The following is a 16150-nucleotide window of genomic DNA, read 5'->3' on the forward strand; positions in this document are numbered from 1 at the left end:
TTACAAGTCACGTACGTGGTCATCATGTTCGGGGACCTTTCAGACGGCATAGGATCCTTACGAATCTCGTTTGAATTGCATTGTGTGTGAAAGGCATCTACCCAAAGATGGGAAGGAAGTCAGTTTTAGTGGAAATACAAAAAACATTTGCATCTACATTCAAGAGAGTCAAATTGAACAAGTAAAGGGAGAATAATGATCTTTTTTTTTTAATGTAGAGCCATGTTTTGTCCTAATCAGTGAAAAGGGTTGTCTTGGAAGAGGGAAGACTGACATTGTCTTCTTGTTACTTTTCAGATGTTACAAGGTACTATGTAAGCCTACATGTGAATTTGAAGTGTCTCAAGTTAGCCCTTTCTCCATGATTTCGCTTGAGAAACATATAGTCATTGTGATCCAACAATCGATTTTCATTCAAAATAATAGAGCAGTATTTCTGCCTGAACAATCTAAACAATGTTTGGGTCGTTGAGGGTTGAGCTTTCCAGTGCAAAACATTAGTATGCATTACTCATGGTTCAACTTTGAGATGAGCATAGAGGCTAATAGGCAGTAAAGATTATTTCCCCAAAAAACAATGGCATTTAGATAACTGGAAACAATTGCTGTGCAAGTCCAATTTGTGACCTCTGTTTTACTATCTTGCCAAGTTCCCCCCTAAAAAAATAAATAAATAAATGCATATTAGGAGAACCATCGTGTGTCTCACATGCTTCTGAATAATGGACAATAGCATATTAAATGAAAATCAAGAGAAAACCTACCAATTTTGAACAGAGGTTCTGTTCCAGTGATTGCAATTAGTATTCTTATAGCAGTGATAGCACTAGTTATTTTTAATGATGGCAGTTGTGTATGATAATAAAGACATTATGAGCTAGGTAGGATCATTGCAAAAATAGGCAACTATTGAAATAAAACACAAAATTGTATTTAGTTACATTTAATGACCAACTGTCATGACAATTAGAACTCATCATACAGACAAAAGAAATTGCAGTCTGTTCATACAGTGATCAATTCATGTTGTGGTTTTGATAATGTCAAATTGTATAAGTTCATTACTCTAGTTTGGAATCTGAAAGGCAACATGGCAGATGCCATGCTAATCCTAACATGTGACATATCATGTGCTCAAGGTGTTGGTATTTTTTATTTCTATTTTTTTGTTCTCCTGTGTCCATGAGAGCAGTGGACCATGAAGGCAAAGCCCTGTGGCCTCCATGCGCAATGAGGCAAACATGTGAATATGTACAACTCACGTTGTGGATAAGCAAGTGTGCCTGTAGATGTTGTGCATGCGTGTGTTTGATATAATGTGTTTTGTTTCCACATTAGTTCAAGGGTATTTCCAGTGGTGGTGTTTATGCATGGATTAGGTGGCGCATGCTCAGCAATCAAACAAAAATTGAAACCTGCAGTTTTCGCCGCTTTCATTTCATTGTGGCAAACAAAGTCGTCACTGTTCTCTCGCCGTCACGCTTGGTGGGGATTGAACTTAAGCCCAGCCACTCTGTCACGTTTACCGCCACCTGTAATGTCATGGAACTTTCAGCATGAGGGAAAAAAGAAAGAGATTAATGGATACATCCTTTTTTAACGCCAGTAATCTGTTTGAAAAGTAGAGTGGTGTTTAATATTCAGGAAGTGTCAGGAATATGGTAACTACAGAATTGAAGTACAGGAGTTGTTTTTCAAAAAAAAAAATGTGTTTGAACAACAGATTTTGTCATTCATAGAGGTCAATTTGTCAATTTTAAATTACATGACAAATAATGCAAAGTGAGGGCTACAGTATGTAGATACCGGTTGCCATGGTAAGATATTTGGCTCAATAGAAAGAAGCCGTCATAAATGGAATGACTTTGCAAAAGTGGCCCAATCGGTAATCTTATACCACAGGTGTATGGCATGTAATACTACCTGCGGATCGTGACAGTGGACTACGCCCAGTAACGGAGAATACCTACCAGCAATACCAACCATATCAGATATATGAGCATACCTCTCATCAGGGGGCAGTATTCTTGCTTTCTTACTCTTAGGTAAAGTGGTGAAGTGATAGCATAAGTGAAATTTCCTAGTCTTGAAAAAGTTTGTCATTCAGGAGATTCAGCTGATTGCATAGGGTATAATTTTTCTCCAAAATGATGGATGTACTCCAATATCTACTGCTGACAATCTACCTCTTTAAAGGGGATGGCTAGTAACCGATCAGTGGGAATCAGTGGGAATGCTGAGGGATGATTGTTCCAATCCTTGTGGGTTTCATTTAAGAGTACATTGTATATCTACTGTTGTGTGAAAATGATTTGCTTCAGAACGGTCTCATATTCAAGTAACGTGCGGATTAATGCCCCGTCACTGACCAGGGACGCTTACCTGGAAACATTAAACTGCACATTACTTGAATATGAGACCATTCTGAAGCAAATAATTTTCACACAAGAATAGATATATGATGTACTCATAAATGAATCCCACAAGGATTGAAACAATCATCCCTCAGCATTCCCACTGATTCCCACTGATCAGTTACTAGCCTTCCCCTTTAAGCACACAAAGTGTTATTAATTTGATGAAATTTATGTTTTAAAAAATCAAACTTTCAGGGCATATGGATTGGGCAATTTTAACTCGCAGGCATGTTTTGGAAGGGTGACAGTACTGGTTTTAAGTTTGGTTGTTTGTGTTTTCCATCTCGTTTGGGTTCCATGGCCTGCCATGGCCTTCTGCGATAACTCTGAAGGTTTACAAGTGTACCAGGGTGTATTTGGTCAGAGCAGTAGCTTTTCATACTGGCAGGAAATCAAGATGATTCTCCGTCTGACAACGTTTCAGTCTGTTACATAAACCACGCAAACAAGACCAACCTCGAGAGACAATGGGCATTCCCACATATCAGTTTGGACAAAGCCGCATGTTCCTCACCTTGGCGAGAGAAAACAAGGCAGTACGGGTCGCCAAAACAGCTGGAACACACGATACCTTGCGTGCCACGCTGATCAAATACTGTTTAATAGGTCAACATAAAATCCTAGCACGTAAGAGAGAGAGAGAGATATAAAGGCAGAGAGAGAGGGATAGATGGCGAGGGAGGGAGGGAGAGAGATCCGCAGAGCTGCAGCCACAGTGTATGTGAACCTTGCTTCGCTGCCACAAATCCTCCCCTCGGTAGTCATATGATCTGGTTAATCTAAACTTGTCACGTCAAAGGCGATGAATAACAGAATCTCCTCTCGGCTTGCACGCAAATCGTGCATTTTTTTTCTCTCTCCGTCGTTCTTTTGGGTGGTACATGTAACTCTCTCTCTCTTTTTCTCTCTCTCAACTAGTGGGGATTTTTACAAGGCCTTGACCATGAAAAAGATGTTGCCCTTTTGGTTTCGATGTTTCCAAGTATGTAGGCCTATAGGTTAAAATATGTGTGGGGGAAAGGGACCTCAATGCACATATAGGCCTAATCTTAAAGTCATGTACATTATGTATGTTTCAGGTTTGTGATGCTCATAGCTGATGTTGTCTACATACATGCGTGTGTGTGTGTGTGTGTGTGTGTGTGTGTGTGTTTGTGTTTGTGTTTGTGTTTGTTTGTGTTTGTACAAGTGTAGATGGAGAACTCCTCTCCATACATGTATTGTCTTTCAGTAGGAGGGTATAGCACTTTCTGCAAGAACCTGGATTGTTAATTCCTGGAACAATAACAAGTCAGATTTCCCTGGTAAATTCATCGACAGTGTTTATTTTTTTAAAACCATTTTCTGTCACTTGGCTTGTTCAAGTAGCAGCTGTTTATTTCATATTGGGAGGACAAGGTCACTTCAGTGCAGTAAGATCAGGATCCATTGCAAACATGCCCTGTAACCGTCAAATATGATGATCATGCCAAAACGTGTTAATCCTATGAGCTCTTCTGTTTTAAACACACTACACCCCCCCCCCCCATTCCCATGCACATCTTATGAAATTTGTTTGAGAATGTCAAGACTTTACTGTGACAGCATTTGTTGCAAACATAAAACAGAAATTTCAAACAACACCAGCATAAAACTTTTCTACTGGTACTAGGATGATACACAGCACTGACATCTGGCAACATGTATATGTCGCATAAAATGCACATGATCACTCACACACCCACATAACAAGGACTTAATGAGAATCTACAATGTATACACAAACAAGGAAACTGTTGTCATGGCAATGCCTACCCAGTCGTTTGGTAAATATCCCGTCTAGTCTAAGTCTTATTGACCATTTCTCGTAATGTTTCCTCTGAAGGCTGTCTTCATGGCAAATTATATACCTGTCTGCGGGTCACTGTAAAGGGGGGTAGGGGGAGGGATTGCATACGTGACAAGACAAGATATTAACACTATTGATCTGCTTATTTTGGAATAGTGTCACATTGGCATATTTCTACTTGTAATCACACTCTGTATGATTGAAATAACAAGAAAACATGAATCCCACCAATAACAACTCACTGAAGAGAATTTATTGATTGGCATCTTTCAACAAAGGTTTATTCACTGGTTCTTTGTTTTTTTAATGGCACTTGCACAAGATCCTCTTGAATGTCAAGGTCTGGTGCAGTAGGACATACACGTAGTACGGGTGAAGTGAGGCTAGTGGTGGCGCAAGGCGAGAACTTTTTGGCCTGTCTTTGGGAAACCCCTGGCCAGTCCTTGGGAAACCCCTGTCCGGTCCCAGACCACTCTCGTGACATTGAGCTCCTCAGTCAGAGCAATGAGAAAAGAATGAACACTAGGACTGCGCAGACAGTTTCTCACTCTGTACCATTCCTTTTATTTCCTGCTGTGGTTAACCACATGGCTTCAATAGCCTTGTTTACTGCCCTGTCAAGTTATCATATAGTATATATATGGAACAAAAGACAATGCCTGTTCGGCCAAACACACCCACACAAACTTGCGCACCCACACTTGACAGAGACACTTGATGCAGTATACGTACTCACCCACGTGTGTGTAATATCACAGGGCCAGATGTTTTGTGGTCTACACAAGTTGCGAAAGGCCATGCCGCAATGTAGTAATGCACGGTCTTTCCCCAAAAGGCAGTGTTGTATTTTAGGAAAACAACAATAATTCTCCAAAGAGAGTGTTTGATTATATTTGTTTTTGACCATATGTTCTGCAGATTTGTCTGTTTAAGATTTTGTAGAGTGATCACATTTGCTCCAGGGCAGTAGTTCAGACAAAGATTGAGTGGTGATGGGTTTAAAGAAATATTGCACTTCAGTGGTAACAACTTTGTAGTATCTGTTGTTGATATCCTAAGGGCAATTCTTTGTGGTTAGTCAACTGATAGATCAATGACTGGGAGGCCTTTGGGACTTTGTCTTATCCAGGACATGGCATTGGTTCACAGTTTAGTTTTTATCAGTGGCATGTACCTGTGGTTGCAAAATTGTGACAGCATTTTTGGACATAAACAAGCTTTGAATTGATTCTTTGGTGGTTATAATTTGTAATGAAAACTGGGGGGGGGGGAGGAGATAAGAGAATTGTAATGTGTCTCCTTGAAATTTGTCCTACTAATTGCCTGATATTTGTCATAGTCTGGTGATTTAGGCTAGAGAACGCAGACAGGCTGTCATGAAAGGGCGGAGGTTGCAGGGTGTCATCGAGGTTGATAAGAGGGCCATAATAGAGCCCCGACAACCTCTCATAATTTTGTTTTTTAAAAATGGGCAGAATCCGTGACGGCTATCAAAACTTCCTGTGGTACTTCCTGTGAGCCATGCCAATTTTTGTGATATTTTTTGTTGTTGAAATGTTTCCTCCAGTCTTAATATCACTCAAATTTTTGTCCCCTTCAAAATTGCCCATAAATGTTATTAGTTTAGCGCCTATCCCTTTAATGAAGTGTGCATTTGGAGGGGTTCCGTTCTGCAAGAGAAGTCATTGCTTCCAAAATGTGTTACAGAGAGTTCAGGCAATGAAATGAGACTCCCCACCTCTGACCGCAAACCGCAAGCAACATTTCTTACAAAAGTTTCCTTTGCCCGTCAGTCAAACATGCAACTGTTCATACATGTACCTGCAAGACAAAGTACATACTTGATACATAATTGCAGGCATGATGGCAGGAGTGAATAAAAGGTCAAACCAAGCATCCCACCTCCTCAGCGGTGCTGTAGATGGCAAACAGCCAAGACTAAAAATGTGCATACTGAATAGAAAACACCTCTGGACTCATGTGATTTTTATGAAGGGTGTTTGCAAAGTAAAAAAAAAAAGAACAAAACAATAGTTTTAGTTAGACGAGAGACTTACAAAAGTAATTTTATTGGCATTCCGTGACACATGTTTTAAACTACAATCTGTATGTTGATGAATGAGTTCTGATTTTCGTTTGATATCCTTTTCTGTGAATAACATGCTGAGTGTTGTTCATCGTTTACCGGAACATGGAGAGCTCTAGGAAATATCCTTTTCTTTACCAGCTCGGGGTAAAAAAACTGATGAGATTGTATCTTAGAATACCTGGAATGATTAGAAGTCTTTTGCTGGTCCTCACCATTACAGCGATTTCATGAACGATGGCTGTACATGTACCAAGAGGGGCCAGTACTGTGGTATGAAATACATGATTGTTGGTTATCTATTGTCATCATTATAATGGGTGGTTTCTGCTGCTGATGCCAAAGATGTCCCATCTGAGCATTACATATATTTTCTTTGCCAAGAACTCACATAACTGTGCAGTGTTTTAATGATACCATCTTCTTTTCTTCCCCACCCTCTCCCCATTTTCTCACCATAGGACCTGGTCAAAAGCCACCTGCTCTTCGCCGTTAGGGAGGAGGTAGAGGTACTCAAAGAACAGATCAAGATCCTGGAGGCCAAGAACGAGCTCCTGCAGGAGGAGAATAGCGCCCTCAAGAAGCGGCTGACGCAGACGAGCACTGCGCCCGCCAACATGGCCATGGCCCCGCCCCCGCAGTCGTCCCACCAACACCAGGGCATGCCCATGCAGCAGCCCAACCAGGTAAAGAGCCTTGCCCCGATCCAATCCCATCCCACTCCCACCCTCTCCCCTTTACCCCCCCTCCCCCCCCCCCCTTCATCCAACCTGCTTACCCCTTCTTCCATTCTCATCTCTCAGCTCCTCAATCATAATCTCCTCCTTATTCTCCTCCATTTCTTTCTACTCCTGCTCCGACCACAATTTCTCCTCTCCTTTCTGCTACAGGCATTTTTGCTGTTTTTGATACTGTTGCCTTTGACTATTTGATGGGCATACATGAAATTTTAGGTATGATTATGATTTGTGTACTGTATTCGTGAATTTTGGATGATTTGATTTGCTCGCAATGGGGCTTGATTGATGAGGTAAACTGTGTTGAAGTGGCATTGATATTTTGGGAAGCAAATAGCTGCTGTACTTTACCAAGTCCGTAGGAGAGCCATGTCCCAGTTTTACGGGACTGGTGCTGCCTCCATACACTAACTGGATTTTGAAAGCCAGGAAATTGAACAATCTGTTACAGAACCATCCATTCTAGGTGCCATTGTGGTCTGTTTTTAGAGCTATCCAAACACTCCCCAGGTTCTCGTGTTTTCATAGTGCAATAACAGTTGACATGGTAAATATCAGTGGTAGTCATTGGCCCCCGCTACGGAATCACATGTACTCTGCCTGGGAGTTTAAGATGGCGGATAGATGAGAGATGTACTGAAATGTAAAGGGTAATGGGGGATGAGGTAACTGTATTTTTAAACTATTATCAGATGGTCAATTCATTAAGTTGCATGTGATCATGATGAAGAGAGCCATAACGGATGGAAACCACGAAGCTGGCTGTTTTTCAGACCTTCAGACAGGCTATTGAAAGTAGTCCTGGTTTCCTGTGTCTTGATGACAACCCAATTAATCCTCTGTGTGCGCTTTTCCTGTCTGCCTTGTTGTTTTCCCAGGAGCCACAGCCGTACCCTAGCATGCCAAACCAGATGGGACAGGCCAGCCTAGGTCAAGCCCAGATGGGTCAAGCCATGTCGGACCACGCAGCCTACCCCCAGCATCCCCGAACAACTCAGCAGACGCACAGTGCCCCCAACCCCGGCGGGCTCCCCGAGCCTGCTGCCCAGTATACGCCGCAGACGAGCGTGGAGTCACAGGGCCAGTACCACGTGCACTCGCAGAGACACATACAGACAGGGCAGGCACCTCAGCAGGGCTTACAGCAAGGCATCCAGGATATGACGCAATACTCGCAGGTCGCTGGCAGCGTTGCCACGGCGCCGCCCCAGTCCCAGGGACAGTACCATCCGAACCACTGACGTGGATGGCGAAGGACTCCCTCTCTGCCCCCTACTCGGCTTCTGTGCGGCACGGCGGCCTGTAGCTGCAAGCGGTTGCCACGCGCACAACACGTTTCTGTAGAGCAACGGTTTCCCCCTCGCTCTCTTTGCCAACCATTTGATCATTGCATTCCAGCTCCTCAAGCCTGCTTTTGTCATCTGTCGCCAACGCAAACCCCGAAAAACCCACCTACGACGATTCAATGCCAGTAGCCAGCATCAGGCAACGAGTTTTACGTTCCATCGGACACTTCATATAAATGGAATAACTGTGCAAATCTCAGTGGCATATAGGTGTGGCGAACAGTATCTGAATTCTCGCTTCATATTGTTATATATAAATATATTTACTCTGCAAGAGAGTGGAGGAGATTGAGTGATAAAGATGATGATAAAATGTTGTTATTCCGTCACATTGCCAGCTAACTGGGAAGGTGATGGTTCATTGTTCACAGCAATAGCGTGTATATAGTCTTGAAAACTCGGCAAGCATGAAATAAGCTTCATCATTGTTTTTTGTCCGTTTCTCTTCGATTTTGTGAGACTACATTGTGATCGATGCGTCGGGTCAGTGACCAGACGTACTTGTGGTGTTGCACGTTCGTGTGAACGTTGTTTTTGCGTTCGGCTGAGATATAGCCCATATGTGCCTATAACACGTATTTTGCATAATGTGTACTTGTAGCTAAGAAGTTAATGACGTGACCATCCATCTAGACCTGCGGGAGAATTAAGTAAGAGAGCAGAAATTAAAACAGTGTACACAGTAAACAAAACAAAAAAATTCCAACTGGAAAGGGATTTGTAATACGCATAATTCACAGACTACAATAAGAAGGTTATCGTTGTGATTGAGTTTCAGTCATGTCGTCAACTTCTACGAGTTGTGGTTGAGAGGAATAGGTAAAGGCCCCATGTGACCTCTTGAGAAACGCTGAACTTTGAAGAAACCATTGCAGGCCACACAGACCAAAGATAAGATCTGACATACTTTCTGATGCCTTGTGTCGGTGACGCCGCCGACGGTAATGTCACAAATGTGGTCCGACGATTTGAAAGCAGAAATGACTTCATCGACTATTCTGTGTTTATTTATTTGTACGCATAAACTAAGCATGAACTTTGTACATTCTGTTCAGTCATTTTTTTTTCTAATGGTGACTATGTATTTGAACGGAGGAGAAGAGAATTATTTGTGCCTGTCACATTTATTTGTTTTTGTCTCGTTATGTCTCTAATATGGTGCTTCATTGACTTAAATACTCTTTGCAGATGTCTCTATTTTCACTCCAGTGTATGTTCTAGTGGTTTATTATGGCATAAAGTGATGCAAAGAGCAAAGTTGGTCCTCAACTGCCATATTGCCTGCCTTAAAGTCAAGCATAGAAAAAAAAAACCACTGAGGGGATTTAGACTGTCAAGCAGCTTTATGACTGGGAAAGAAAATTTGCTAGGACCTTTGTTTAGGTTTACTTCTAGTTTCAGTCACCCATATAACTTCAGTGTAAGTGGATATTTACTTCACTTGCATCTAGGACTTGGGCAGTGTTTTGCTGTCCTTAATTTCCTGAGTTGCTCCTCCTTCAATAGAAAGACAGGAATGTAATCTTAGCTTTTTCCTCTTTTTTTTTCCAGTGCTTACTATTGCCTTACCCACGCTCGTGATTTCATGTAGACATAAAGATTACTTTAGTTTGTAAAGGCAGTGTAATGTCACATTATTTGTCTCAAATTCCCAGCCATCAGAGTGAGGTGTCCAGCTCCTCCTTGGCCTAGCATTACAAAGAATCTTTATCAGTCCAGCCAGTTTCACTGTGTGGGTATAGACAGCCTAAGAGGTTATATGTAATCTGAGGCTGCCTGTCCCAACCTACAAAAAGAACCCTTTGGATGAGTCTCATTATCTTTAAGATCAATTGTTAATGTGTACATTGACAGGAACGACAATGATAGCTATGATTGTTACTTTTCTCTGCAGTCATGTGACATTGATAAAGGCTCTGTCTACCTGAAACAATCTCTGAGTATATACCCATTGTCTTGCAAGCCACTGTTACCCGTGAGCCTCGTGAGAGACAGCATTGGAATCATTGATGTTATTATATAAACAACGAATGTTATACAGCAAATGATCTTAGCAACTTGGCACGCTGCATATTCCATGGTTAGTATGAAGTGTCTGCAGTATGTAAGCACACGTACACTTTGCCGAGTAAATGCATTTGTGTCATGTATGGAGTAAACCTGGACTTCTGGTAATAACATCTTATAGCGTTTGCTAATACCATCTTATAGTGTTTCCAAAAGTCACTGTCTCCCAGTTTATACTGTATCAAACATCCCTGCAAGATAGTCTTGAGAAAAACAAATAAAAAACAAAAAACATACGAGGACAAAAAAAAAGAAGAAATCTCCACCCCCCCCCCCCCCCCCCTCAAGGCTTAAGGAGTTAAGGGCCTCATCTTAGCGTGGAGTTATCCTTACTTTGAACTGTGCAGTATTTGCAAGACCTAAATGCTAAGTTTGGGTTCACTACAAAATTGTGCTATATTTTCGTTATGTTTTGTGCATATGAGAGTGTCATGGTGATTCTGATATTTTGATGGCAGTTTTCTTAACATGTTTTTTGGTTGTTTTTTTTTTCTAATGCAATTATTCCTATAGTTTGCTCTCGAAGAAATATTCTTTTCCAAATGTTGAACGAAACTTGTCATGCTAATCGTACATGTAAATGTCTATGCTTAGAAATTAAGTACTGTCATTTAGATATTTACAATTGTATGTGTAAAGATGCAAATGTTAAATCCGCATGTTGAATAATCCCGGCGTGAAGTGCCAACTAAATTTTATTTTGTTCTTCATTGTGCTCAAAAAGCAAAATATTGTATTAAGATTTGAAGTATCTTGAATTAAAAAGAAAAGTCTTAGATGGAAAGGTTCAATAGCAGTATCCCTGCTGTGCAGTCAAAAAAAGAAGAAGATTTTTGTTTCTTGGTTTGGGCTTCACACAAAAATGATTCTCGATTATCATATTTGTGAAAAGTTCAGTTCAGGCCTTTCCCCCTCCCCCTCTTTTTATGCCTCTTTTTTTTTTTTTTAAACTTAGGTAGTGATGATAAAAGTGTGATTCTCCCGCACGTTTTGGTCAGTCCCATCTTTGCTGTTAAGAGTTCCAGTTCTACGAATTTGCAGAGGGTGTTTGCCTTACATAGCCAGGAACTACACATTCACTTCCTCCCCAACCTTTTAAGTATCCCGTCCACGACATTTGCAGAGTGTGATGCACAACAGTATGGCATATCTCTGTTTTGGGGAGGTTTTTTTTTTCCCCCCACAGCAATATGTTGTGAATATTAAAGGGCCACACTGCTTCTGTATGTCTTTATGGGCAGCTCGGAGTTTGTGCGTGCTCTGTGTATGATGATACATGATGTACTTTTTTTTTTTGTAATGGAGGACATGTGATTATGTGCAATTCTGTTAAATTGAGTTCTGCACAATTGGGCCATTCTGCGATATCGAATTGGGTTTAAATGATTTACTTTCTTCTTACAATGTTCATTGCTTCCAGCGTGTGTATGACTTTATAAGAGTAGGAGAGAGAGAGAGTAAGAGTGAGAGACACTTGTATGGCATGTGTATGGCATGATATGTTTTAAAAGAAATTATTAAGATGTTTAATGATGCGCAGTTGTGTAAAGCAAGTATTAATAATGACTATGATCTTTTTTCGTTTTTTTCAATTGTTTCCTTCTGTGGATTCAGTAAAACATGATTGATACGTCGTAACAATTGTGGACAATTCGTGCGATGGCTCATGATGGAAAGATAGATATCAAGAAATGTTCTGTTGTAGTCGCCGAGCTAGCATTGTTCATCATTCTCTGTTGAAGTAGCTGATAGTATGTACCAACATGTGCTGCACCCTGTTTTGTTTACTATTCGTTGATGGTTTGAAGAAAGTGATCCTTACGTCTGTGCCAACTGCAATGTGCGGGATCCAAAGTTCGGGGAAACACAAATTCTAATTTGCTCTTGCAGTTCATTGAGATTTGCCTCTAGTCTTCGGAGTATTTGCAATTAGTTTGATAACAAGACAGTCATCATGAATTTCGTGCTCCGTGCAGGTTTTTCTAGACCCACATCTTTGGATTAACATCGCTGACTTCTTTCTTCTTTTCTTTTTGTTTAAATGACAATGAATTTCTCGTATGCTTAATTGCCTTGTTTCTTGATAGGAATGGGTTTTGATTGTTGAAGGAATTGTCTTTTTTCAGGTCATGTTCACAGCTTGGTAGGGTGGTTTGTTGGCCCAGGCAGCAAGCCTGAAGCTGTAAGAACGGTGACACTGGCTCCCTGTGTCAGTGCCCGAATCATCTATGTTGTGTTTAATGCAATCCTGTATTGAGTCAAATGAGTGGTACCAACTCCACGCCCGACACACTCTCTTAGCACTATATACTCGAATATAATGATTGCTCTCTGAATATTGGACACAGTGTGACGCATTTAATCACGCAGATATATCTGTAGCATTTGTAGCCGTACAAGAAAGCCATTTAGCCAACATTGTCAGCAATATTGTAGTCTCTAACCCACAGGATGTGATTAGCGTACGTCACACAAGTTGGAAGATCGCCCTGCTGTGTTCATGAAATCCTTATATTACACCACGAAAGAGTTTTTGTAATTTGTTTTTCAGAAGAGGGTAGCATTTGACAGTTCTACCATAATGGGTTTAATGTGACGGGGCATTACACCTGTCACCGTGAACAGCATGCACGTCAGTTGTTAGACAAGGGTGGTATTCTCGTAAACATCGAGTAGGAAAGTATGTATGTTGCACATCATTCAAATAGCTAATTAACCATTCTAACCTGTGTAATTCTGTCCACATATAATGATATGATACATGCTATGTACAAGTCAACAGATATCCATACTTTGCCGTGTACTAAGAAACCAGTGATAATTCTGTAGGTATAGAATGAAGGAGTATACGTACACAGTCATAGGAATAGAGGACTCACATTGTCCCCCTCCAGAAGAGAAAGAACACACTAATTATTCGGTGGTCCAGAGTTCTACAAAAGCATGAAAAGTATGCCAGATCTTGGGCGTTGAACCTGTGACCTGCCGTGCTAGGACCTTCACTCCTTTCTGTCGTATTAACACCCGCCTTCACACCTGCAGAGTTTGCTGCCGTGAATATAAATAGTATCATATCATCATGAGATATATAGATATATATATATGAAAAATTATACTCGCACTCTGTGTGTCCTGTAAAGAGGACAACTCGTATCTAACATGCGTAGTATCGGCGTGCACGCCAACTGGTGGTATCTCACACTTCCACACTTGTAGCACGGGCAGGTTTTAGCACGGTAAACCAATCACCCACAGTGTCACATGTTGTAGTACATACCTGCACTTGCAGCACCCAACCTGTACAACAATCAGTTAGCGACAGGTCCCATGGGTATCATCATAGTTGAGAGTAGTTTAGCACTTGTCGTGAACCCACTTGAACGAACTGCAAATCGTTATGATAATGAAGGTGAGGAGAAAAAAAAAAACGAAGAGAAAAGATCCTTCAGAGAAAGAGTATTTCACAACTGTAAAAGTGTTCTACTGACTTTGTTGCAGTATCGTTTATATTATGTGTAGAGAAACTATGTTGTGACTGTGATAGAGAGCTTAAAGGGGAGGTTTGGAATGCATTATGAGTTATTGAGATGACAAATGACAAACTGTGTGTGAGACATGTTTAAAAACAACAAAAAAATGTTGAAAAAAAAATCTTGATTTGAATCTTATGGGGTATACAGTACTGCATATAAACATACGTAAATAAAGATCACATTGCATCCTCAGATACGAGCAGCTGTTTCTGGCATCATTCAGTGTGTGATTTCATTGTCTGTGCGTGCTTTTGGTTGTTTGCAGTTTGTCTTTGTGTTTGCAGATTGATTATGAGCTGTTGTTGGTAAGACGTTTCTTAAAGGCATTATTTGCCATTTCCAGACGAAGCAAAAACCCAGCTTTAGTGCTTCAAAATACTTCGAACATGTAAGAAAAGGATAGAAACAACCAATGTAAACATTTTAATCTTTGTAATCAATGTGAAGTATTGAATATACAAAATGTGAAGAATAGTTATGATAAAATTGTTTCTTGAATATACAGATGTACTGTCGACAGTTTCGGTTTAGTGAGAAAAATAGTGATAGCTCTTTATAGTTTAGACTTTATTGCAAAATTTTTATATGGTAGGATGTTTTGTGATAAAACTGACCTACACATAATATTATACACCAAATGTGATGACTCAAACATTTTTAAAATCACTGCTTCCTATGGTAAACAGTAAATTCATTTTTTCTTCTTCCCCTGATTCCATTGTCAATATATAGCATTTAAACATGATTGCTTTTGTGGTGCAGATACAAAGAGCTTTCTTTGTGGAGTTGTGTGACGATTGGAAAGAAATGTTTTGATGTCTGTGAATGTATGTCAAAGTCACTGTGTGTAGGAAAGGCCAGCAGCATGGTAGAAGTTGTTAAGAGCAGGAAAGCACACTTTCACTGAAACACAGTGTACAAAATTTTGCCGTTCTGATCACAGTTGACGAAAAAATATCAAACCGAACATTTCCCCCAAAATTGTTTTCCAGTAAAGTTTGCATAGTCAACAAATTTGGCATAAGTCACCCTTTCGTGAGTACCATAGATGAAGTTGTCCTCCTTTTTAAATCTTTTGAGTGAGTCGACACATACTTAGTTTTGTAGCCTTGTCAACATGATTTAATAATCTCCCCAACAAAAAAAACAACAACAACAACAAACTACCAACAACACATAAAATAGGCGTGAATTACCTTGAAAAACACTTTTATTTGGTTTGAAAAACAAAAGAAAGAAAGAAAGCAGATGTTCAATGCCTTTAATAAGGCAGGTATCTTTGTTTTGGTTTAAGAAGAAAAAGAAAAACATTAACTTGCTTCATTATAATAATTAGAGTTGCCTGCCTGGCAGAAGGACCCAAGCATGAAATTTTTACCCCAAATCGAATTTTGCTTTGTGATATAATGCAGAACAGTTTGGGAAGCTCTTTCATGCGATGTAACAATCATTGTGTGTGTGTGTGTGTGTGTGTGTGTGTGTGTGTGTGTGTGTGTGTGTGTGTGTGTGTGTGTGTGTGTGTGTGTGTGTGTGTGTGTGCGTGTGTGCGTGTGCGTGTGCGCGTGTGCGCGTGCGCGCGTGCGCGTGTGCGCGTGTGTGTGTGTGTGTGTGCGTGTGTGCGTGCGTGTGTGTTTTATTTTTTTTTTTTTCAGCTTGCAAGCTTTAGGGCCATTCTACCAGGCAGGCGTTGAGACATGGATATATACAGTGTATCTCTCAAATGTCAAAACAGATTTATAAATGAGTGTTGTTTCATGAAGTGATCTATGGTCACACAAGACAGTGAAAGTTCCTGTCTAAACATCAACACTTCACAATGATGTTGATCTTTCTTGGTTTCTTCGGTCTCTCTTTCTCTCCAAATGAATTTTCATCATTCCTGTCTTTGAATTTATCAAAAGCTTGGAGTCAAAGGAAATTTGAACATCCTTAAACAGTGTATTTGAAGGTAGGCAAGTCAATTCCATATGTTATACATGTACACTCATTGTAAAGTTCTCTCCAACATAGCAAATGTGATCATTACTAAAGCCATATTAAAAAAAAAAAGAATATATTAAAAAAAAAAAAAAAAAAAAAAAAAATATATATATATATATATATACAGGTCCATATATATATGTATATATATAATAT

At 40.3% G+C, this 16150-nt stretch overlaps 1 protein-coding gene across 1 annotated transcript in view; it reads left to right on the forward strand.

Moving 5' to 3' along the window:
• Positions 1–11370, forward strand: part of LOC139730766 (uncharacterized) — a 53029-nt gene extending 41659 nt beyond the window's left edge. The window contains exons 3-4 of the mRNA XM_071641628.1: positions 6793–7017; positions 7947–11370. Coding sequence (XP_071497729.1) covers positions 6793–7017; positions 7947–8309 — 588 coding nt within the window. The 3' untranslated portion in view covers positions 8310–11370. The remainder of the gene's footprint in view (positions 1–6792; positions 7018–7946) is intronic.
• The last annotated feature ends 4780 nt before the right edge of the window (positions 11371–16150 follow it).

The sequence above is a fragment of the Diadema antillarum genome, unplaced genomic scaffold (genome assembly GCF_040938485.1).
Source record: "Diadema antillarum isolate AM-2024a unplaced genomic scaffold, OU_Dant_1.0 seq00000333_RagTag, whole genome shotgun sequence".
Taxonomy (NCBI): Eukaryota; Metazoa; Echinodermata; class Echinoidea; order Diadematoida; family Diadematidae; genus Diadema; species Diadema antillarum.